The sequence below is a fragment of the Drosophila sechellia genome, chromosome 3L (genome assembly GCF_004382195.2).
Source record: "Drosophila sechellia strain sech25 chromosome 3L, ASM438219v1, whole genome shotgun sequence".
NCBI lineage: Eukaryota > Metazoa > Arthropoda > Insecta > Diptera > Drosophilidae > Drosophila > Drosophila sechellia.
In genome coordinates, this window is record NC_045951.1 from 4024246 (window position 1) to 4039986 (window position 15741).

A 15741-nucleotide genomic window follows, 5' to 3' on the forward strand; every position below is an offset into this window, starting at 1 on the left:
CGCCAAGTTATCTTACCCCACATCGGCTTGAACCTGCTTCGCACTTCAAGAGCCAACATGCCAAGGCCGTTGGCAAACCCTTTCGAAAATGAGTGACGTATTTATCACTCATTTGGCCCAGAGATGCACTGAACCAGCGACGTGGTGTGATCTTTAGACCCAGCCAGCTCGCTGACAATTAGATGTAATTATTCTATGCAATATGTGCCGCATATTTATAAAGTTTTTTTTTTCATTTTGATTTTGGCGCGTGACAATTGCGGGTGGGCCTCAAACCGAGAAATCGGCTTACTCGAGAGCTGGAGAGCCAGCCCCCAAAGTAGATTAAATTGGCCCAAGCAGAACTGACTGAATCGAAAATACGACGAACCCAGAGCCGAACCTTTGGCGCTCGCTTTTGAACCGAAGCGGTTTCGAATTTGATGTTTTTAAACCGTCAACTAAGCTCGCTGCGAATTTAGTGGCGAACGAGCCAGCCAGTCGACCAGACACACGAGCGCGAGTTTGAAATCGAAAACCTGGCCCAAACTGAAATTCAAAACCGTCGAAACCAAACAGCAGCGATCGCAGATTGCAACGAGCGTGGGCTGCAATCGGAAGTGTAAATATTTGGATAATAAACAAAAAGCGCAGCAGCCGGAGCTGCAACTAATTGAAAGCCTAACCCGGCTAATTGCCAATAATGAGGATTGCCGAAATTGGCAGCCGCTGAGATAATAGATAATTCGGAAAATCTTGTGCGTGTGTACGGAGCCGTGAAAAGCCAACGGCAAATAAATTGCAAATTAAATCGGGAAAATTAATAACAAGACGAAAGCAGCGAAGGATCACCATGAAATCGTGGCTGGTAAGTGGCCTTTAGTTGTAATCAGCGATAAGTTGTGTACAAGAGTAATGTTTGGTGTGCGAAACATAAAATCGGCAACAGTTCGTCGTGATAAGGCTCAAAAAATAAAAATAAAGGTAACACAAGCCAAGGGTAACTAGTTTTCCTCCGTCTTGGCCTCGTCGCAGCGGTTCTTGTTCTTCAGCAGATAGGTGGCCAAGTAGCTGACCGGATCACTGGGGCGATCCCGGGCCAAAGCCTGCAGTCCGTGCAGCAAAATGGGGGCCACCGTCTGGTCGAGGTACTGGCGAACCGGCATGGAGCTGGTGTCCGGACGCGGCTTCTGGCAGGCGGCGAACGCATTGATGCCCTCCAACGATTGCTGCGAGGTGGAGGCGTTCTTGGCCACATCTCCGCCGCCATTTACTTCCAGCTCTCCTGGGGAAAACGGCATTGTTGGGCTGAGGGGTAAAATTAAAAATATTACTCCTTATTCGGCAATTCACTTTTGTTTCGAAATATAGTATTTTATACTAGATTGTTTTGAAAGTTTAGCAAAATCGTGTTGCTGTACTTTTCTCACCTTTGTGTAAAAAATATATAAATTTTGTTTTTTTTTTTGTTTTTTTTTATTCGAACAGAGTTCTAACTGCTTTGAATGTTGTCTTGAAAATGATGTGCCTATAGAATTTAGTTACACAAGCTACCAAAGCAAAATTCATGGCATGCTAAGTGACAGCTAAAAAAAAGATGGTTACACTGAAAATACCTTACAATCGATATTATTACAAAATATTAAGGATATTCCCATGTTAAGTGTGCAGCTACGAAATAGGTCGTGTTTAGATATTCAGAGAATGCAGTTTTGTTTTGTGGTCACCACATCATTTTCTATTGAGTGCCTTCGATGATGTCACCCAGAGTTTTCCCATCACTTTGTCGCCGGCTTCGGCTCGAAATTCAATCACCCTTAGTCGGGTCGTAAATCAGTCCATACTTCCCATAGATAACCGCCAGACCTCGACCCAAAATTTATGTGAAGCGCTTAAGATTTAGGAGCAGCGTTCGGTTTGTTTTGCGGGTTTGGCCAAACACAAAGTCGGGGGGAATTAGCCGCAGCAATTATCTCCTAAGTGGCTACCAAGTAGCCCCCACTAATTAAGCTAAAGGGGACCAAGTGCAATGCCCATAAATTTACGTGCCCCCCAATCTGCAAACTTTATTACAAAATGCCCCAGCTGGCTGTGGGGCAACCCTTTATCGGTGGGGTGCCATAATCCAGTCGTCGTCAGTCGACGGCGATGTAAACGTGTTCTGAGAGTCGTAAAATCGGTGTAGAATCGCCTGCTAAATTGTTTGCTTATGTTTGGCAACACTTTTAAACTTAATTGCCACCTGTAAATCACACAAATCTGCACGCCATCTCACTCGCACCTTCCTCTATAGATTTGTCGCTGCTTTTTTATGCGAAATTTATTGAATAATTCATGGGAAGTGATTAACACATATTTCGCTGCGAGAAACCAGAAACCTGTAGTTTTTGACCCATATTTTAGATCATTTTCGCCAGAAATTTGAATACGAATAGAAGCCGGGTCAGAAAACAAATACAGTGGGGGGGTAACCCTATATGTTCCTTAACTGTTTTCAAAGGCCTCAATCATTCGGTTTCGACAAAAATCGTGCATTACACGGATGATGGAGGCTTCCCCAGATATCGATCGGCGAAGAGAAGCTAGAGAAGTGAAGAGCCCGCCAAAGGTCACTGGCATCTTATGATGATCATAATGATGATGATGACGCAGACGATTATGTGCTATTCAGATACATCGCACTCCAACTCAGTCGGCGTATCTTGTATCTTTGTATCTTCTTTGAAGTGGGCAGCAGCACGTGGGCCTAACATTTGGTTAGTTGTGAAGGGAACTGAGCAAAGGGCCAACTGCAGCCCACAATTGCGCAAATCTCGAGGGAAGAAGAAAAAGATAGCGATAAGAAAATGAAAGAAAGCTTAGTATATGCAAATCAGTTGCAGCGGCATCAAAAACCAAAACAGACGAAACAGAAAGATACAAAAACAGCGTATTTTTAATAATACTCTAGAGTCGAACATATAAATACCCTAAATTAATCTTAAATTAAAAAATAATTATTAATTTTTTCACCCATAAATAATATTAAGTTTGTCCTACTCAAAGTTAACAAACACCAAAATTAAAATGTTTTTACATAGTAATGAAAGAAATTAATAACAATGTAGAAATGCATAATTAAGTAACAAAAATTCGCTGTTAATGGGCCTGAGTTTCTCTATCCCTTTTGTTACAAATTGGCTCATGAATATATCACACCCCATTCTAGGGCACTCAAAGAAAACAAAAACAGAGCACGGCTGAATTAGAGCAACTGAATTAATTAGCGCAGTGGAATCACTTGCCACATTTTACTTTTATTATTTATGCGACCTTGAGGGAGATAGCCTGGCCCAAAAAAAAAATAGAAAAAAACGAGGGAGCTGGCGGAGTGACAAAAATAAATTCAAATTGTCTTTGCCATTTTGTCTCGCACTTTTCTTCGCTTTGGATACCTTAAAGGTAAACTCGAAACATAAAACAGATTAGTTGCCCTATGATAATTATGCAAGACTCTCCTAGATGGATTGATATATGGGCGTCCGATTTCTGTTTCTCATGTTTTTCATTTCACAATTACCCATTATTAAATATCATTTGAAATGGAACCGCCCCTGCCGGCGGCTAATTCGCGTTTTGTTTTTCTGCATTTCACGCATAAATTATTTGGCCATAAACTGTTTTGGCCACAGTCGATCGATGATGCTGCAACTTTTTTGGCCACATTCCGAGATATCGTTTTATTCCAGACGCTGACCCAATTCCTTTTCTTCGTCCAGAGGAGGTGGCTAATTTACTTGGCCACTCGACTGAATTCTATGACGGTTCACACGCCGTAGAATTTTGCACTGTTTTTTTTAATGGCCTTCTTAACAAATTAGCAACAGCTGCTGTTTTGCAGTCGAATGGGAAGCGGATTCAAATGCGGTCACAGCCATAAGTGGCGGGTCACCTCAGCACTGAGAAGTGAGTGATGTGGGAAGATGTTCTGGGTGAGACTCGGCGGCAATTAATCCATTAGGTCACCCATGAGAGTACGGCTAATAAATGTTTCAATTTTAGTGGCCACTTTCTGGGTAAACTACATATAATTATAGGTCATATTTCGTTTCGTAGTCAATAGATTTCATAGTTGCAACTACTAAACAATGTACAAATTACAATACTTAAAAAGTCCAAAGTATCTTATTTTGAACTAGAACTATCTTATAAGCTGCATTTGTCAATGTGACAGCAAGCTACAAATATAATTATTTAAATTTCCATAGGGTGTTGGCCCGGAATCCTTCACAATTCCATTTCCTTGTCACACTTCTGTCTGCAACGCCCCGAATTTTCGACTGCGCATAAAGCTTTCTGGCTATCTGACAGTTCGCAGTTGTTAGAGTGCAAACGAGGCAACCACGCTCGCAGGCAGCGACAATCAGAGGCACTTTTGCCCACACAAGAACTGACAGCCAGCGAGGAACAATGTCGCCAGTTGATCGGGGAGAATAAGAAATATATGCACAGATACCCAGCGTATAATATGAGTGAGTCCCACGCATGGGACACCAGTTGAATGCCAGATGAGGGAGCTGCAGAGGGGCTATAGATGCTAATCAATCCGCTTGGCATCGAAAGTATGCCAAAGTCAGTCGGCTTGCCTGGTCTGGCCTGGCCCTTTTTCACATTTTCCCAACCCAGTGGCAATGGAAATTTCACACGGCAAAAAACTATCAGCAGATTCGGTATCGAATTGCAAATAAATAAACACATATATGCTTTATTTGAGTATATATTTCTTTCAAGTGCATCGGTTCGAAAGTAAAACACAAAACAATTATCACACATAGCTGTCATTTTTGCATATACCGCTGACACAGATGGCGCCCGAACAGGGACAGGTGGCTGCCAAAAAATGCGGCTTTTCCCACACAGCAGCTAAACGCTTTCCGCCGGAGTTCATTTACACGCAGCGCGCAAATCAGAGTCGAATTCAGCGCCGGCAATTACTATGATTAATTTCGCTTGATATGTGCATCGGGCTCTGGACTCTTGGCTTTTCGGAGGCCCAGCTCAGGCGCAATTATGAAATACGGCTAAGCGTTTGGTGTGGGCTTTTGAGAAAGAAGCCAGGCTAGGTGGTGTTTGGTTGCATGCCCGCACGCTGACAATGAAAATTGGGCGAAAGAAGGGGCTGGGTGGGGAGAAACAGCAGTTTATACAACACGAAATTAAAACACGAGCGAGCAATGAACAACTGCCTGCATTGGCCCATGTCGAAGTAAGTCGAAGAAGTCGGATCGAAGTCGCAGCTGAGCTGAAAATTAATGCGCTAGCAATGTGCTCGTGCAGCTTTCACTCTCTTTTGGGGCCGAATGTCAGCCGGCTGGGGTATTTTTATTCCATTTGCTTCGCTTTTTTTGGCCACCGTTTCTGGGGCTGAGATTGGGTCGCCCATAGCCGCCCAATTGGAGCAGACGAGGAGTAGCACAGCTCCCACAGCTGCCAACCGCCAACTACCAAGTGCCAAGTGCAGTGCCAAATTGCGGAAACATTTTTGGCGACGAAGCGCGAAGCGACGCGCAAAAAAAGCCAACGCGCAAAACAAAAGACTTAAGACACGAACTGGCCGAGATGGCTGGATGAATCAACAGCTGGCGGCGCCATTTGGTGCCACATCAGGTGGATTTTCCACTTGGTTAGCGGGGCACACTTTTCCTCTCCATCAACTCCCCGCCACCAGATGTCGACCTTCATCATGGGGCATTACCCAACGCCGATCAACTCAAAGAAACTCCACTCCGCTTAGTTAGTTCCACTCTTTCACGCCTCGGCAAATTGGGCGCAGCCGAGTCGGAAGATCGGAAGGCGCCCAGAACAGACGCCGTCTGGCTCAGGTTCTTGTTGTGCAACTGATTTATTGGGCAACTTATCCATCGTAGATTCTTAAAAGCAACAAGTCTTCTCAGCTAATATTTTAATATATGAAGTATGCTAATAATAATGAGCTCATTGCGTAATTGCTCATAAAACTAGATTATCTGCACTCCGCCCAAAATCTATAAAAAAATGCATAAACTACGAAACATAAATTTCATTTTATACGACTAGTTACGATTTCCAATTATAGTCAGCTCTATATAGTGCCCTTTTCATTCTCGTTATGCAACCGTGTAACTCATTATGCAATTTTAATAATTGTGTCAACTGAACAAAAGTGAAGTGTGTCGGAAGTGTCGCCTGGTGGAAAACTTTTGGCGCCGCTTCGGTTGCCAGCTGTTGAGTTCATAGCTCTGCCCCTGAGTTGTCCGCCCACGTTTGTCGCTTCTGGATGACCTTGCCGCTTTGGGGCGGCACACATAAACCATATGCATATGACCATTTGTGCTTCAATAATTGTTTATGGCTCTCGATGATGAACATTTGTTTTGACAGTCGCCCAATGCATGTCAATTGCATGATTGTCGCTTAATTATCAATTCTATTCTGGTGCTTTGCGTTTTGTGTGTTCCGTTCTGTTTCGTTTCGCTTCGTTCTATGCGTGACTATTGGGGATTTCACACGTCGCATCCACTTTTCAAATTACAACACCCATCCACGCAACACTCACTCGAATAATCGAGTTATCACACCGCGAGTGCCGCAAATATGGAGAGCAGCAGCTTTCAAATGATGCAATGAATTGCAGTGCAAAATGTGGTTAGAGCTGGTTTAGATGAGTGCGGGTTATGCCAAGAATGTAATCGAATCGAATTAGGAATACTTCGTAATTTCAAAAGAAATAGTTATATGATATTTATATCATTATTGATACGGGTTTCTTCAGTAGAATAGCTTGGATGTATAAATTGTAGGAATATATCTTTAACTATTACTAGTTCCATCGAAACGCAGTGTATGATGATTCTATAAAATCGATCTACTAATATGATTCAGTAAAAGTGAGATCCGATTCAAGTTGCACATTCTTTGCGTGCAGTTGACTGATAAATTCTATAAATAGAGATTAGCAACAGGCAGCAGCTGTCTGGTAGAGAACTGGGTTACTTAGGGGCTGTAAATCAACTATCGGTAGTGGTTTGGACCCCAGCCGGATCGGATGAAGTGCCTCTGAATGGGACAAACAAGACAGGCAGCTTGCTGCGTGGTCGCCTTCGTTGGTTATTCAATTCAGGGGCGGGTTCTGGGAGCCCACACTCTTGACTTGGCCATAGTTGGAGCCTGGCCCAAAGGCATGGCTGCTGATCGTAGACACCATTAAGTGGATTGTATAACTGCTTACAATGTTCCTATATATTTCATGTACTGTTTGTGTTTTTGTTTGGTGGGGCCTCCAAGACAAACAGGAAATGCCGCAGCCAAAAAATCGTTGACCGAAAAAGGCAAGCACTTTTTTGTTGGCTTTTACTCTTTTAGTTTTTTGTTGTTTAGTTTTTTTTTTTCGATTTTTTGCAAGTTACGAAAAGTCAAACAACTAACGAAATTTAATACAATTTTTTACGGCAGATTGTTGTTGTTTGTCAGCTGCTTCCCACCGCCAAAAATCTGTGGACTTTGCTCGAAATCTGACAGCGAGCTGTCAGTCAGAATTTCAATTCCCCTCCGATTTGCCCCTTGCGAAATATCCGAGTGGGTGTTTTCTATCCGTGAGGCACTCAAATATCTTTCGGCTGCTCTTAGTGTAATTCAATAGTCGTTGTTCGCTGTTGGCGGGTCGCATTCTTGGAATTGATTGTGCCTAATGAAATGTTTCATTAGCGGAATATAGGGTTTCATGTTTTGCGCGGCTGCAGTGTTTGTGGAATTTGAGCAATTAGAAATTATTACCTGCTTCGGTTAGCAGCTGACGGGGCTTAACAAGATTATTGACACAGCTTATTGACACGCTGTTTGTGACTTGTTATTATTTCATAAAATTTTGACAATAATATAAAAGTCCCCGCTCAGCGTGAAGTAATTTCAGTTTTTATATCTTACTTTAATAGCTTAATCACAAAATTAATTGACACAGACTCATATACTTTTTAAGTCTTCCAAGTTTGTGTCCTAAGCCTTTGGCTTAAGCTTTCACTAGTATATATTATATAAGCTCTATATATATTTTTTATCAAAGTTGATTAAGTATCAATTTGCTGTATAAAATGAAGATATAATATTATTCATCAAATATCATACATATATAATATACTAGTGCGGGGGACACAGTTTAAATGATTCATCGTTGTTCTTAAACTCTGTAAGTTCGTGTCTTGAGTCTTTTGAAATTAGCTGGAACTGTATTTTCCATTTTTGGAAATCTGTTTTCGATTTCATTGATTATTACGAAAAAATAATATTTGTCAAGATTTTACTTAGAAATCCAAAACGGCGCTAAATATGAATCAGTTTTTCCTCATAACACGTAAGCAAATATTTTTTGTGGGTTTTCTGGCCTACTGATTCACGCTACTTGTCTGGAAAATAATTTATTGAAAGCGGATTTGTCCACAACTTGGCCATGCTGGACATTCATATCGCGCAACTGCAACATGAACTAAATTTTCCACAGCCGATTTCTGTGGGTTTTCATGCCACATGATTCACGGCATCCATCCCGCAGGCGGAAGCAGCCATCAGCCGCATAATCAAATTGAAAACGGGGAAATAGTCGAGTAGAAATCCATCACCACATGCACACTCCCCAGCGAGTATGCAAAAACACTCCCCGAAAAATAAAAATAAAACCACCAAATCGGAACCAATCCAACTGAGCCAAAACAAATACTATCCATGTGAGTCGGCTATGGGGATCGATTTGAAAGGCTATGGGCTTCATTAGCTCTTTGTTCGTGCCCAGAATGCAGGCAAAAATAAAGCATTAACATAAAATTGGAATTTTCTTTACTTCATTTATCATCTCCGGTGGATTTGGAGCGAGATGTGATCGTAATTGGAGTGGGTTTTAATTAAAAAGTGAACTGTGATCAGGCGAAGGTCACCAACAATGGGGAATTATGATTGCTTTGTTTCTAGCATTTTGCAGAATTCTTTGTTCAGCTCGGGTTTTTGGGGTCAGCTGAGCAATTTTGGGTTGCGTAAGTTACAAAAGAGGGGGTGTCCGAAATGGGTGAAGAGACTGCGGGGGCGAGGTGGTTGCGCAACGGAAAGAAACTCTTTTTTTTCCTTTTTTATGTTTTGTTACCGTTTCGACAGGCAGCAGCAACAACAACAAACGTCTGACAATAAAGTAAACAAAATTGCGCGCCAAGGAAAACGTGATTTTCCACTTTTGATCGCGCCCAAAAGGAGTTCGCCGCATCTCGGGCGATTCTCACGTAAGCAAAGCCTCTGCGGCAACAACTCCAAATGTGCAACATATGTTGCAGAGTGGAGAGTCCCGGCAGCCAAGCTACCAACCGGTTGGCTTAAAACTGGCAGCTCGGCCTCCCAAATCGGGCCAGCAAATTTCATTCAGAGAGATGAAGCCCCGCTGGTGGCCACTTTTACTCTCGTTTTGGCCAAACACAGCGGAAACCGTCGCAATAATTTGCTCGCAATTTAATTCGTTGCGTTGGTCGATCAAATAAATCTCTATCTGCCCGCACGGAGCTTGTAGATACTTTTAGTTATGGGCACTGCGACTCAGACACGCGAATTTCTCACAAATAGACGCCAATTTGCTATAGTTTTTTCGGGGGTGTGGTTCGGAAACTGACGGATTTTTGTTGGTACATTATGTCATTGGTTTTAGGTGGAAATTCAATTAGCTGTCATGGAAAAAATATCACGACTACTAGCAAGAATAACTTAAATGCTACATTTATTACAAGGATAGAATCAGTTATGACATATTATGTTTGGTATGCAATTTGAATATTATTTAAAAAGTTTATTTTTAGTTTAGTTTGTTTGGGAGGACTTACACTCTTGTGCTGACGTAATGCTTGTCTCCTTAATTTATGATTAATGGTCAGGTTTAGTCAGATGACAGAGTCATAAATCAATGATATAATATGCACATATCTTACAAAGGTGGGGCGAATAAGGTTCCCCCTTTAAGGAAAGTTCATTCTTCGCGGTTCAATTATTTTGATTATTCTGAAAAGTGTCCCAGCAACAATTAATTAAAGCGCCATAACTCGCGTCGAGCCAAGACGTACATATAGTATCGCCCCAAACGAGCACGAAATTATAATAAAAATGTCAGCGGCAGCCGAAATTAGCCAGTAAACTTGGCTCATAGCCGCTCCACCCACACCGAAGCCCCCTCCGCCTTATTTAGCCCATGGAAATTTATGACGGAATGCTAAAGTAATTGAATCGTAAATGATTAAACGTGCGGGTGGCTCATACATTAGAATAATTGCCAGAAGTATTATTATTCGAGCTCCAACCTTAACCATGAGCGCGAGCAAGTCGGCCATAATGCCAATCCCAAGTAAAACCAAATCGAGTCATCTGCATTACACATACGCCACGTGAACCGGTTCGATTCGCCTGCTGCTGATGTGGTTATCTATTCAGCTGCTACTGGTGGCGATGTTGATGCCGTGGAAAACACTTTCACATACTGCATTTCCGCACGCGCTTGCTGAAATGTTGCACAACCGCATCTCGTGCCATTGATTCCTCTCTGACCAGTGTCACCTTGACTCTGAAACATGCCACACAGTGGGATGCTTACTCAAAATTAATGGCGGGAAATCACAATGATACTAAATACTTGTTGGTACACATAAACCAAATATTATTTTCCCCACTGGACATGAGTTGCCCCACCGGAAAGCCGCCACTGGATAGATGACTGCCTGCTTTGGTTTGGGGCAGCTGCCGGCGGATGTGATTAGTGACCAATCCTCGATACATTACCCCCCCATAAAAACTATGATCGCAACTCATCGAAACTTTCCTTTCAGCTGGCTCTGGTGGCCCTGGCAGCAGTTGTAACTGGCAGCCAGACTCCCAGTGCGAATCAATACCATATCCAGACGGACGAGGGACCGGAGCGCTACTTCCGCTTCCAAACGGACAGCGGACAGTTCCGCAAGGAGAAGCGGCTGCAGGATGGCACAGTAATCGGTGAGTGATCAACGATGTCTATAGTGAGAAAGTACATTGAACTAAATGATTACTGAGTTTGCTTTCGACAGGAACTGAGGCCTGGATCGATGCGGCGGGTTATCTGCGACAGAAGGACTACATCGCCGATAAGCAGGGATACAGGATACTGAAGTCCAAGACCATCTACGTGGGACTAGGAAGGGCCGTTGAGGTAGGACTATTCGACTCTCAAATAAAAGAATTACCTAAATAAATATGGTTTCCTAGGACGCCATCAAATCCACCAAGGCGGCGCCAGCTCAATCTGGTGTCCTAGTGCATGGCGGCTCCTCGGGATCTTCGGCCAACAGTCTGGGCAGCTATCGACGTCCCAGCTATGGCTACATTTCCAGCACCACGTCCACTACCACTCCTGCTCCATATCCGCCACCAGCTCTACTGGACGTCGAGGACTCAGGCGCAGGCAAGCTAAATTACTTGCCACCCGAACAAGCGGCCAAGATTGAGCCACAATCACAGCTCGGGTTCGATCACTATCCGGATGAGTTGCCACGGGCGAGGGATCAGCTATTGTCGCCTCTTCCAGCCACGCCCCTGAGCCCACTGGTGGACATCCATTCCAATGGTGACCCTGTCCAGGACTTGGAACTGAATGCAATCAATGTGTACGACGCTGAAGCGGATCGAGCCTTCGGTCACGGGCAATTTGGATCGGTCATAAGTTCCACTACGGCCAGACCTCCATCGCTGGATATGCTACCACCACTGAGTGCCCACAGGCGTCGTCTGCGTCCGCGTCCGACTCCAGCTCCCGTAGCCATTGTTTCCAGCACACCAGCACCCATTTCTGGCGGAGATTTGTATGGCTACTCCACGCCACAGCCATTTGCTGCCCCTGCCTATCAGTTCGCTCCGCCAGCCACGTCCTCCACCACGGGATATGGCTACTATCCGCCTCCGCAGTCCCCAGTGGATGTAAACTCCTTGGAGGCGGCACTTCTTCCGCCCCTGCCATCCAGCTCATACCGAAGACGCCTGCGTCCAAGGCCAGTCCAGAGTAATCACCTCGATGGGTTGGCCGCCTCCGAATACGATGGCGTGGGAGTGACCCGCAATGGATTCCGCTATGTGCTGCCCAAGCAGTACCACGAGGAAGAAACGAATCCGTCGGACGGAAAGCGAGCGGGCAGCTTTGGCTACGTGGATCCCTTCGGAATCCGGCGGGTGGTGTACTATAACGCAGCTCCCGGCAGGGGATTCGTCCATCGGAATAACAACCAGTTTGTGGGCGCCAATGGAGCGCCATACGACTCACCGGGTCCGGCGCAGCTGGTCAACGAATAGATAGTAGAGAATAGGATCATTCATGGAGATTAGTGTGGGTCGATTTATTTTGTCAGCGATTTTTGGGGTATTCAAAAAGTTAAGGGGTTAGGAATCTAATAAATCTGGGTAATTTGTGTTCTTCCAAAAGATTTTCCTATAAAGCTAGAAATGAAATCCACATAGTGAAATTAATATAATATTTATGTCATGTGATAAATTTTAAATGGATGCTCAGTATTTAATCAAATTGATATTTCGAAGCTAGACCTATAAGTTAGGTTCTAAAGATTTGTCCAAGTAAGTCCACCCACCCAAGCCGTGTAAATCGACCCACTCTAATGAAGGTGCTGCACGTATCCCGAATCCCGACTCACTCAACGAGGCACCAAAACTAACCGTAGAACCTCAACCAAGGGGAATCCCCCACTTACGATTAACCTGTACATATGACCACGCTTAAAGCTTTCCATTCTCAAGGTCCCACTCTTTTTTTTCTCTACTGCACGCACACACACAAAGAAAACGACATCTGTGTTAAATAATTTAATGCTTAATCACATCCAAATGTAACATAATTTATAAATCGAAACACTGTGCAATTAGCGCTTAGAATAAGTTCATTAGGGGTACTCACTGCCGCACACGAAATTTAGATTGTGTAAGTGATTGGGGAGAAATCGATTCACGTATTAATCTTGCCATATTAACAAAAAGTAAATTAATAAAACTCTCTGTTCATCACTCCCCATTCCGCCCCTTAGCGTAATTTATAAATAAACAGTAAAAATAACTATAGCTGTTTTTTGGCCAATAGCTGTTCATTTCCAAGGAATGAATACCCGTTGCCTAAAAACCTTAGCCATGTATTGCGAAAAATGTTATTGTTAAGCAGATTAAAGACAATAAAAAACGTATTTAAATTATAAATAGCTATTGTATTTTATCTATTGCTGAGTAAGTCTATGCCCAAAACTTCACTCAGTTGCTAACGTTTTTAACCGATTCAACATAATTCCACTGATATCGAGGGAAAACAAATCCGATTGAAACCTTCGGCGCGACAAACACATTAACCGGTCAATCTTATCGGGTGATGACACCCAAACAACCCACATAGGTGACTCAGTAGTGAAAAGTAATTGGAGCAATGAGGGCCTTGTGTCTACTCCCGGTGTTCATGCTTTTGGGCAGGTTTTGCTCCCTGGAGGCGGCAAATATCCTGTGCTTGGTGAGCACGGCCAAGCACAACAATCCCGGCTGGTCGAAGCCCCTTTTCGACGCCCTCTTGGCCAACGGTCATAGCCTACTGGTCATCAGTACAGCCCCCAATCCGGAGCCAAAGAAGCAAGTGGACGGTCTAGTGTACTTCCATTTGCCCAACGAATACGATGTGATGAAGAGGCACTTCCTCCTTGAGGAACCGCGCGAGTACATGAATATGGTGACCCTCAATCAACTGCTGGTGTGGTACGAGGTCCTCTTGGGCAGCTGTCGTGCTCTCCTTAACTCGGATACCATGAGCAGCAAGATGCCGGAGCTGCGCGCCCAACTGTGCATGGAATATGATCTGATCATTACGGATGTCACCCAAGGCATTGAGTGCTTCATGGATTTGGTGTCCGGCTGGCGTTCCAAGCCAGTTCTTGGCTTAAGTGCTGGTAAGCTCACGCCAGACCTTATGTCCCTACTCCGAGCGGAAAACACCATAAATGCGGCCCGGATTCCGCACTATACTAGCCCAGTTCCCAAGAATATGGGCTTCTTGAACAGACTTCACAACCACATCATGTACTATGCAGAGCCACTGTGAGTTCAGAAATCATCTACTACTATTCCCAATGATCATACTCTCCCAATCCCTAGGATTCACTTAGTGGTCACTCGTCCTGTTCTTAGTCAACTAATGAAGGCGGAAAATGGTTTCCCCAATCTACAATTAGTGCTCCTAAATACCCATCCAACCTTGGATTATGTTCAGAACCTTCCGCCCGGAGTCATCGAAGTGGGTGGTCTCCACATCAAGAAGCAGACCAGTCCTCTGCCCGGGTATATACAAGAATTCACGGAGAAGTTCGTCGACGGCATCGTGTACATCAATATGCCCTATATTGAGTATATGAATGGCCAGGGATTGAAGGCTATGTATACGATGATTCACGAAAATCCCAGTGTTGCCTTTATATGGAATGTGGAGCAACTAGAGCAGTTGCCGGCTAAGAAACCAAATCTGTTGATGCTCCATGTGAATCAATCACTACAGCAAGACATCTTGGGTAGGTTTTGTATTTTTCACGTCTTAAAAAGAATAAGAAACATACTTTTGTTTATGACAATCAGCTATGCGGTACGTCAAGGGGTTCCTGAATCATGGAGATAGCTTCAGTCTTCAGGAGGCGATTCACTATGGAGTGCCCGTCGTCGTGCTTCCCCTTAAACTAGAGGAATTTAATGTGAGTTTATTTTGTATTTCTATTATATGAAATCATATTACATTTAACTTTATCCTGCAGAACGCCCAACGTGTAATGGAACGCAACTTGGGAGTGATGCTTCAGGCCAAGGAATTTAACCAAAGCTCCCTGTCGGATGCCCTCACGCGAATCCTGGATGAGGAACGTTTCACAAGTGCCCTCTACCAGGCCCAGTTGAAGTTCCGGACCCGTCCACAATCCGCCCTGGAATTGGCTGTATGGCATGTGGAACAACTTATCGCCGAACCACGACTATTTAAACATTTCGCACAAACTGAGGCGTTAGCCCAAAATTTCTGCGTGACCAATTCCCTAGATGTCCTGACCGTGCCTCTCATTGTTCTCCTGGCTGCGGTGGTATCTTTGGCCAACTTGGTCTACGTCTTATACACTGGAGGATCCAAAGGTCAACGTTCTTTCGAAAAAACATTACCAAAAAAACCTAAGAAGTCAAAGAAGAGCTCCAAGGCTGATAAGGTACCAATGAATGTAACACTCAAACTAGAAACCACCGAATTAATCGATGATCTAAATGATGAGATTCTCGAGGGGGAGGAGCAACTGCTCAAAGGGGAAGAAAAGCCCCTCGAGGTGAAAAAAGAAGACTAAATGTTTGCTCATCTACCAAAAAAGACTGCGAATAAATAATTGTAACGGTCTCCGCAACATCAATTCATTAATTTGGCAAAGCCCATTTCAGGTATTTTGACCTACATGTTAATAATTAATACGATGCTTTTTAGCAAAATATCATATTTGGAGAAAACTCAATTAAAATGCAAATCAAACAACATGAGGTAAAGAGCTATATGCTTGGGGTCTATTCCCCTTTTTGTTTAAACTTTCTAGCTAGATTAATAAAAACGTACAGCCAAAAAGTATACCTTTCTTTTTAAGAATATACTATTCCCATTTTGGCTCTCTTAATTCAAAGAGCGAAAATATCTAAAATAAATCCCCT

The 15741-nt window shown here is 43.6% G+C and overlaps 4 protein-coding genes across 4 annotated transcripts; 2 read left to right on the forward strand and 2 right to left on the reverse strand.

Moving 5' to 3' along the window:
- Nucleotides 1-449: 449 nt before the first annotated feature.
- On the forward strand, nucleotides 450-13236 carry LOC6610705 (WAS/WASL-interacting protein family member 1). The gene is made up of 4 exons (XM_002035235.2): nucleotides 450-847; nucleotides 10839-11001; nucleotides 11073-11194; nucleotides 11251-13236. The coding sequence occupies exons 1-4, from the start codon at nucleotides 833-835 to the stop codon at nucleotides 12325-12327; spliced, it is 1377 nt and encodes a 458-aa protein (XP_002035271.1). The 5' UTR covers nucleotides 450-832; the 3' UTR covers nucleotides 12328-13236.
- On the reverse strand, nucleotides 839-1512 carry LOC6610706 (protein dpy-30 homolog). The gene is made up of 2 exons (XM_002035236.2): nucleotides 1410-1512; nucleotides 839-1287 (listed from the first exon to the last, which is right to left on the reverse strand). Exon 2 carries the CDS (start codon nucleotides 1278-1280, stop codon nucleotides 984-986), a length of 297 nt encoding a protein of 98 aa, XP_002035272.1. The 5' UTR covers nucleotides 1281-1287; nucleotides 1410-1512; the 3' UTR covers nucleotides 839-983.
- On the reverse strand, nucleotides 4246-4800 carry LOC116800916. The gene has a single exon (XM_032717530.1). It carries the CDS (start codon nucleotides 4798-4800, stop codon nucleotides 4246-4248), a length of 555 nt encoding a protein of 184 aa, XP_032573421.1.
- A 65-nt stretch (nucleotides 13237-13301) lies between the features above and the next one.
- LOC6610707 (UDP-glucuronosyltransferase 3A1) lies at nucleotides 13302-15452 on the forward strand. Its single transcript, XM_002035237.2, has 4 exons — nucleotides 13302-14115; nucleotides 14173-14582; nucleotides 14647-14759; nucleotides 14820-15452. The coding sequence occupies exons 1-4, from the start codon at nucleotides 13457-13459 to the stop codon at nucleotides 15387-15389; spliced, it is 1752 nt and encodes a 583-aa protein (XP_002035273.1). The 5' UTR covers nucleotides 13302-13456; the 3' UTR covers nucleotides 15390-15452.
- Nucleotides 15453-15741: the final 289 nt, after the last annotated feature.